At 48.1% G+C, this 9,019-nt stretch overlaps 1 protein-coding gene across 24 annotated transcripts in view; it reads left to right on the plus strand.

Moving 5' to 3' along the window:
• The window catches only part of Rbfox2 (RNA binding fox-1 homolog 2), a 247,547-nt gene extending 239,205 nt beyond the window's left edge, over window positions 1–8,342 (plus strand). For 23 of the 24 annotated variants that reach the window (XM_059247129.1, XM_059247134.1, XM_059247133.1 and 20 more), the window contains 3 exons: window positions 1,275–1,363; window positions 1,754–1,826; window positions 3,154–8,342. In XM_059247129.1, the coding sequence (XP_059103112.1) occupies window positions 1,275–1,363; window positions 1,754–1,826; window positions 3,154–3,208 (217 nt within the window). In that variant the 3' untranslated portion in view covers window positions 3,209–8,342. Of the gene's footprint in view, window positions 1–1,274; window positions 1,364–1,753; window positions 1,827–3,153 lie in introns of those variants that run through there. The other variant, XM_059247153.1, reaches the window with a different exon arrangement.
• The last annotated feature ends 677 nt before the right edge of the window (window positions 8,343–9,019 follow it).

Here is a 9,019-nt window from a genome sequence, read left to right on the forward strand (position 1 = left end):
TCACATATCTTTACAACCCTAAACAATGGGGGGTGGGTGAGTAAATGTGAGGTCTCTCTTGTAAAGTTAGCAAAAAAATGAAAATTAAAAGAAGAAAAAAATGGGATACTTCAGCTGTCCTGAGATGTGAACTGTCTACAGGAATAAACATGTTTTATCATTCACAACTGAGCCAGTTTGACCAACTGAATATCTATTTTTGATAGCCAAAGGACAACAGTTAAAAGATGTGTGTCTGGCAGAGAGGTGGTGGCCTTTAATCCCAGCACTCGGAAGGTAGAGGTGGGCGGATCTCTGGAGTCAAGGCCAGCCTGGTCTGTGGAGTGAGTTCCAGGACAGCGAGGGCTACACAGAGGAACCCTGCCTTAAAACACCCTCACCCCGCCACAAAAAAAGAAAAGAAATAAGGAAATGTGTATCTGAATTATATTTAGATGAAGTGGGTAAATTGTAGAAGGCTAAGTGAAATGAGGCTTATCAGGGCCTGTCTCAAGAGCCCTGATTACATGACTGTCCTTGAGTCCTTCTGGAAGGGAAAAAAATAAGCAGTTAAATGATAAAGAGGTATGTCTGTCTGACTTCATCAGAGCTAACACTCCTAAGCCACTTGTAATCTGATTTCCCTGGGATGTGGACTGGTGTTAACAGTTTTCTGTAGAGAACTAGGGTCAGACATTTGGCTTGTAAAGCCACAGTCTCTGCGGGTGGCAGGCTGGATTAGCTCACAGGCAGTGCTGTCATACCTGGTCTGCTTGTCCTTCCTTCTACGGGTTACTCTCCACAGACCTGCTATGCAAGATGGATCCAAGCTCTGAGTCAGACTTGCTGTGACCTGCTGCATTCTCTAGTAATCAGCCAATCCCAGGACAGAGAATCTGAACTGACACCTGAGTATTACAGACTTAACTCTTTTTAGCTCTGTTATATGCATGTAGACTCAGAGTTCTCCCAACATACCATGAATATTTTCCCTATTGAGAGTTCCAGAAAACACTGTGAAGTAAGATTTAAAATCCTGTCTATTTCTTAACATTACTAGGTAGCATTTGTGTACTTTATTTTTCTTACTGTCGCAAATTGGAAAGCAAATTCCAACATTGGCTGAACTTGATTGTGTACCACAGGAGAACATGTAGACTGGTGCAGTTTGAACCACCCCTTCCCATGTGTGTCTGTGTTTGTGTCTGTCCTGTGTCTACACGTGAGTGTCTGTGGGGGCGGGGTGTCTGTCTGGGGAGAGGTAACTGTAAAGTCAGTTCTCTTCTCTCCTGTAGGGTGGATATGCAGCCTACAGATATGCACAGCCTGCTACTGCAACCGCAGCCACAGCTGCTGCAGCCGCTGCAGCCGCTTACAGCGACGGGTACGTACAGAGCCAGGGCGTGCAGGCTCTTCGATGCCCTGAGCACCGTGCCAGCTGCAGCACCCCTTCCTCTCCCACCATTTCAGAGCTGCCCTTAGTCCCTGAGCCTCGTGGCATGCCAGCACCCAGGCCTAGCCTCTTCCTGTACTCACTCTCTTGTTCTGTCTCTTCACGGCTGTGATCACAGCCCATCATCGTCTTCCTCCTCTCGCCCCTTCTTTGCCGTTTTATAGAAGTACATCAGGGTTCCCAGTCACTGCATCCGGGGACAGAGGTAGGAAGGCTTTTTCCATCTGCCATGTTCCCTCCGAAGAGTCCAAGTCTGCAGCACAGGCCTTCAGTTTCAGTAGCACTGACCTTTCTCCGTTTGACTGTGCTTCTCTTTTCCAGTTACGGCAGGGTATACACAGCTGACCCCTACCATGCCCTCGCCCCTGCCGCCAGCTATGGAGTTGGCGCTGTGGTAAGTTTATAGACCTTTCTCCTCCTCCTCCTCCTCCTCTTTTTTTTTTTTTTTTCTGGTTGTCCTGGAACTCACTCTATAGACCAGGCTGGCCTTGAACTCACAGAGATCCACCTGCCTCTGTCTCCTGAGTGCTGGGATTAAAGGTGTGCATCACCGCAACCCAGCTGTATACCTTTTTTCTTAAACCATGTTACTCCTAACTTGTACACACAAACTTTGAGAGATCTGGGGAAGTGACACATTGTCATCTAATCCATTACCATGTGAGGCTCCGGGAGTTTCTGTTATTTTATTTACCTATATGTCGGAAAGGCCATGAGAAGGAAGGGATTGATGGTGACAGAGGCAGTTTCTAGTAGCAGTTATAGAGAACTGCAGAAGTACATAGAGCATGTCTACAATAATCCATGGGAATAATGCTCTTGCTGCAGCCCTCTTGGATTTGGCTTAGATGCCTTTACTGCTGGCTGGGACTCATAAGTACAAGGGCAAGGCACTCCATAATGACACTGAAAGAAAGACCCAGGGTAAGATTCCTGGGAAGGGTCACATGAAAAGAAATAAGATAGCAGAGCAAGTCAGTTGGTAAAGGTGAGGAAATAACCGGGGTGGCATGCACATCTGCACCTCACACTCACAGACCCAACCACAACATCAGGGAAAGATAATCACCATTGAACACATGTTGATTCATTCCCTCCATTAGTCTCCAAACAATACAATATGACAGCAGTTTACAGAGCACTTAACCTTCCGTTAGGCCTTTCATGTACTGTAGAGATGAGTCATTTGCAGAGGATGTGTCTGGTTATACATGTACACTAAACCTTTCTAAAAAGGACTAGAATTGTTGAGTTTGGCCATCCCTGGGCATTTCTTGAATCAGTGCCCCATGGATATTGAGACAACTGTATTTTATAGATTATGGAGGAGATCTGTTTCATTGATTGGAAGACTGACTTAGGTTTAAATGTAGCATCATCTCAAACACAGGATGTGACCACCTCTGCCGAGGAGAAATCGGAAGTAACACATTCTTACAGGTCACATATGAGAAGGAAGTTTAGTGGTCCAGCTTCCCTCAGGACACTAATAGCATCACAAATGTCCTGCAGGATTTCTCTTTGTAAAACTGGTTGGAAACTATGCCAGGTCTGCCTTTTCTACCTAGTCCTGGAATCATGGAGTAGGCTACTGTGCTGCCCCCACGGCCTGGCTGCCCTGCCCGAGGGGTGGTGACTGACCCTTTCTCAGGACGTGCTGCTACATTTCTAAGTCTTCTCTCATCACCTTTCAATTGTTCTTCTGTCTCTAATCACTGCAGGCGAGTTTGTACCGAGGTGGCTACAGCCGATTTGCCCCCTACTGAAGTGACGTGAGACCCCTGCAGATGGGACAGCCCCCAGTTCATGAGGCCTGGCTATTGCAATATTTACTAGTAGAGGACTCTGTAGCAAGATGAAGAGGAAAACAAACAAAAAGAGAGAATACTTTTTTATACCTCACTATGTTCTTTGAATATGTATTTTCCTTTACATTTCTGCCTTTAAGTCTTTTGTTCCAAAGATTGTGCTTTTTTTTGTTTGTTTTGTTTTTTTGTTTTGGATTTTTATTTTTGATTTTTGGGGTTTTTGTTTTGGGGAGATTGTTTTTGTTTTTTTTTGTGTGTGTTTTTTTGGGGGGGTGTTTATTTTTTTATTTTTTTTTAAACTGTGGTTAAAAAGAAAAAAAAAAAAGATACTGCATTTTCATATCTATATGTCCGTGCTTAGCTTATTCTGTCAGTCACAGAAGAGGCAATCCAGGAGGAAGGAGCTGATAAATGTATTTGATCAGAAGCCAGCAGACAGAATTACCAAAGTGTATCTGGTGCTGAGTGGCTGGGGGGACGAGCAGAGTGGGGACCAGCTCGGCAGCAGTGTGCTCTTCTGGCCTGTCTTTGGCCAGAGGTTCTGACTGGCTGTGGCTGGAATCCACTTGCCGCTAGGTAGGATTTGTGCTTGTAAAACAGAATTTAGAAGATGCTTTTCTCTCCTCTTCCCTCCTGTCTTTGCCTTCTTTTTGCAATCATTTACACTCACAGCCTGAGAGTGCCGGCATGGTTTGGGAATGACAGAGCTGATCGTTCCCAGCATGCTCTCGGGCTGTGGGTAAGAGACACCTCAGTAGAAAACTGATCTTGGAGTGAGCTCCAGATAGGAAATACAACATCCCAGCATTCCTGCTGGGCTGCTGCCCCTCTCGTTGAGCCACTGCACGACTCATCTATTCTTTTATTAGCATGCTACTCCCATGTCCTCAAGATTCAGGAAGTTAGGACCCAGGGACAGAAGAGTGAATAGTCGATGGCCAGATTTCCCCCAGTGTCTGGGCACAGCTCGAGGATGAGAAATACCAATTGTTGAACCATTAAAGAGTGTGTAGGGGAGAAAAGGATGTTCGGCGTGCCAGCCCTTCCTTTTCCTGCAGCACCAAGTCAGTACAGAGTTAACAAGGCTTCCGAAAGCCTCTGCTGGGCCAGGATGAGGAAGCAAGCCCCTAGGTTGTCTATCCCTACAAGTGTGCTGATGAGGCTGTAAGGGCAGGCAGAGGCCTTTTCTACTCACTCCAAAGCCATAGGAATTTCCATCTTCCAAAGCCTCTATGAGTCTCCCGCCCTTGCGACCACTGCACCCGGCTTCATGCTCTCCTCCAGAGTCACAGCCAAGCACCTGGACCCCTTGGGAACGTTAACAACAGGACAGGCCGTGGAATTCAGGCCTACCTTCGAAGGAGGATGTAAAATGCAAGGTCCTCCTGCAGGGGCCATGGCAGTGAAACCTGGCTTCAGTTTTGTTTCCAAAGGACTTCTCCTCCAGATCTGAGGTGTACCCGATAAGGCAGGGGTCCCACAGAGGCTCCAAAATGAAGGCATTAGGAAATGGGCGCATCAGCTGGCTCCCTGGTCACTTCACCTAAGGGGTCGCTGCTAAAGGGAGTGTAGCTCAGAGACACTAGCTGCGGCTTGGTTTTGGTTTGTTTTAGGTTTGTTCTTGTTGGGGTTTTGGTTCTTTTGTTACTGTTTTTGCCTCTGCCTCTACACGTTTTTTGACTGATAAATGATTCATGTCCCTGAATTAAAATGGCTGACATTTGACCGCATCAAGCATCCTTTGTAAGCCGGACCCTGGCCTGCAGTTGACACGTACCATCTTGCCTCAGATCCTGTCTCCTGTGATATCTGAGGAAACAGTATGGAAGCCAGAGACGGCAGTGTAGTCATTGATTCTGGGACAATGTGTAGAGTGGGAAACAAGACTGGCCATCCGCTGGCCATTTATGGAGTCCCTTCCCCCAAGCCAAAGTTTGGTTTGTTATTACTGTTAGGACAGTTTTCATTGTATGTACGTAAATATTTTAGTTGGGGGAAGGGATGGGCTGGGGCCTCTTGGAGTTCTAGAGAATGAGGGCAGAGGAATTTTTCTTTCTCTTATTTCATTTTGAGAAAATTTCCTGACTAAAGGAACAGAAATTTTGGGTCATATTTAATAAGGGCCATTCTCACAAAAAGGCAAACCTCTTCACCTGGTAGAGACTAGGCCAGTCCCTCAACAGTTGTATCCACAACGGGGAAAAAGGGAAAAAGAATTGAAGAAGGCTTCTTTTCTTTTCTCCTAGACAGAAAAAAGGGGCCCTGGCAGGGTGAGGAAGGCATTTCCCATGGCCCATGCTGGAGGGGCCTTCGTGCACTTCAGTTCAGCTGGTTCTGGCTGAGACCTCCAAGGCCAGTTGTTTACCAGTGTGTCTCTGCTGTGTGTACAAGGACACTCTCCCATGCCACTTCCTCAGCTTCCTTTTCCAAGGAAGACTAGATGGAGTTGGCGTTTTATGCAAGGGTCTTTGGATTTCAGGGTGAGCACTGAAAGTTGGGGCTCCCCCAAGTGTCTGGATTCCACTGTATCTGCCTTGTGGTTGATCCTCAAGGCTACAGTGCTGGCATGTCGGACTGCTTTAGGGAGCAGGCTAGAGGAGACGGGCGTTTTGTGACTATTGGAGGATGCTGGGTGATGATTTCAAAAAGATGACTGATGCTGGATCACAGTATGAGAAGGACATTTTCAGCTTTGCAGGCATTTGTACCTGACCTTTCTATGCTGCGACTCTTACCTTAGAAGCTGGGCTCCTTTAAGGAGACTTGTAGTGAAAACATTGGTCTGGCTGTCCCTCTTTCAGCCCGGAGAGCTGCCTTAGGTCTTTTCTAGAATTTCTGTGTTACTTGGTTGGACCTCAGCCCGGATCCACCATGTCACTCATCATTTTTAAGGCTCTCAGGGTTCCCAGAACCTCCGTCATCAGTCACCATCACCCTGCAGCGACCACAGTCTGAACTGAGCCAACATGTTTTCTTTCCTTGGAAATGGCCTGACACTTGGCTCTGAGTTTAAGGGAGCTCGTGGCTCTTCGGAAAATGTGGACTCCGTGGGCCGAACTGCTTAGTTCAGGCTGCACTTTCCTAGAGGTGCAGTCTGCGGTCCATGACCACCTCCATCCTATAACTAGTCATGTAGCTTCCAGACATAAGGGACTTTAAGATGAATGGAGCAGCCCCAAGGATATGCAAGAAGAGCATGGTGTGCCCCGTACCTGTGCCAGGCCAACAAGACCAACCAAGGGCAGTCTGGAACACAGGTGTGTTAGGAGGGGCAGGGAGCTGCCTGCCGAACCTTCCCCTTAGAAGGCCCAGCTGGTTCTCCACTACTCAAAACTCTAGCATGGCAATGTTTTGCAGAACTGCAGCCTTTCCCCCCGGATATTAGGAGGAAAGGGGCTTTGGGGGGTGGGGAAGGGGTTGTGGTGTTTTAAAGCATAAGTTACCTGTTTGCACTGTTTTCGGATAGGAAACAATAGTGGGCACGGTGAACATCTAATGTAAACGTGTGTTTTATTTTGTCATGCTCTTGAGAATGTCTGACCATTTGTAGTATACACCAGTGACACTTGATTCTCTGTTGCATAAAACACTATATTTTTGGAAATGTTGCTGTCCAGAAGCCTCTGCCCACGCTCTCCCTCTCCTGTAACTTCCTTCACCCTTGCTTTCCCCATCAGCCAGGCAATTGCCATGCCCGAGCCAGAGCGGGAAACAGGGCCCCATCCCAAGCAGGCTCTGGGTGTCCTAACCAGCATGTGCCCTCTAGGTTACTGAGTGCAGAACAGTCCCTGGCAACTTTCCTTACGAAAGGCTCACCAACTACCAGAGGTTGCCGAACTCTTCAGCGAGGCACTGGGAGTGAGCCAGGGGGCACAGGTCCCTGAAATATTGTGGTTGGCTGTGGAAGCCATGTTCTTATGCAAGTTACCGAAACTGTAGCCAGTTACAGTGTACTCAGGAAAAACGGTAGATGAGTTCAGCCATGGTGGTGCTGGCTGGCAGGGATTGGTAACTGAGAACTGCTCATCAGCCAAAACTCAACCTTGCCTTGACAGAGACCTCCCGCCTAGGGGCAGCCCTCTGTCTGGCCGTTCAGTACATGCCAGCACTGGGAGGACTGCAGTCACCCTGGCAGGCAAAAAGGGAACAGCGATGCTCTTTCCTTCCCCTCCCCCTTCCGGTTACCAATGCCAGGTTCCCAGGGGCACGCAAGTTTTTGAGTTTTTCAGAAAATGCTTTTGGTTTGGTTTTTCCGGGGACTGGCATGCTTTAATGGCTGTCTGTCCCCATCAGGACTCCTAGCTTAGCTGTTTCCTTGTGTTTTCTGTTCACAGTATTTTTGTGTGCGCGTGCTTGTTGGGCAGCTCATTTTGGCTGCATTATATATTGAGTGATGAACTGATCCTTCTTTTTTTCCCTAAGGGACATGAATTTTGCCCTTATGTCACCATTATGCTTGTGAATAGCTAGAGCCAACCTGGGGCTGCCACATATAAAGCTAGAGCTGCAGAGCAAACTGAGGCTCTAGGTTTTGAGTCTCAGTCTTTTCAAGGCTCAGAGTGCCACAGAGCCTCTCTCTTCTCCACACCCCTGTGGCAAGGAGTGGCCTGCCTAGCACGTGCAGTTTCCCCGTGGCAGGACAGGTACCACTGGGGCATGGGGGCATACTCGGATGCTTGTACAATTGACCACCTAGCCATGTCTCCTTCCCTCCCGTCCTCTCCACAGTCACCCCCTAGGACACCGGAGCTGCTTGTCCAGGGTCCTGTTTCCCTGCCAACTCCAGAGAAGCACCTGGGGCTCTGTGACAGTCTCTAACTCCCTCCCTCTCCTCCTCTCCCTAAAAATCATATTGTATAGTAGCTTTCAGACCATACAGTATTCATTGGGTTACTCCTATTATTATCAAGTAGCTGGAATTGTGAAGGTTGGAGTAGTTAGATGTTTAGCTTTTATTCCTTATTTTTTTGTATTACTCTCCATGTGTATAAATTATTGATCATGTTGCTGGCTTTTATAAACTCTAAGCAAAGGAGGGGCCCTGCCTCAGCCTTTGCAAACGGTAATGAAGCACTGTTTTTAAATAAAAGAGAGAAACACCACCTCTGGCTGTGTGTGGATCCTTCTTTCCTGAACCCCAGACTCTAATAGGAAAAAGGAAGAGAAACCACAGCACTTGGAAGGCTTCTGAGGGCCAGGAGCTAGGAGGTCAGAGATTCCACCAGCTGCTCTGGCTGGCAGCAGCCTTCCATCTGTGAAGTGAGGTACATCTGCAGCTCCCCTTTATTTTCCAGATGCCCGCTTGCAGGGCCTCAGGCACTGTTTGCCAGCTCCGCTGACCAGCTGAACCCTCCTGGGGTGCCTGCTTCCCTGGCTTCTGCCACCTTTGTCTACCGTAACTGTGGAAGGCCTCTGCTGTTGGACTGGCCTTCCACCATCCCTCACCAGTGGTTTCTCAGCCAGTATCCCAAATACCTGAAATCGGCCCCCCACCCCCAGCCACTCCCTTCCTGTGTCCTAGGGAGAGTAGGATCATCTCAGACTCCTGAGTGGGTTTCTGCCCAGATGTGTGAACGCTGGCCTCTTCTGCTCGCCATGCCTGCTCTGCTCTTCAGCACTCAAGATGCACCCCACCCTGTGCTCTGCACCCTACCCTCCCTCTGTGTCAGCTGAGGGATTTGTCTCCTCTCTCACATCGTGAGCCTTTTCCTGTCTAGGATCTTAAATCTTAAATGCCCCCACACACACACTAAAATCCCAAGTTTTCTCCATGGCAACC

This window comes from Peromyscus eremicus, chromosome 20, assembly GCF_949786415.1.
Source record: "Peromyscus eremicus chromosome 20, PerEre_H2_v1, whole genome shotgun sequence".
Classification (NCBI taxonomy): domain Eukaryota; kingdom Metazoa; phylum Chordata; class Mammalia; order Rodentia; family Cricetidae; genus Peromyscus; species Peromyscus eremicus.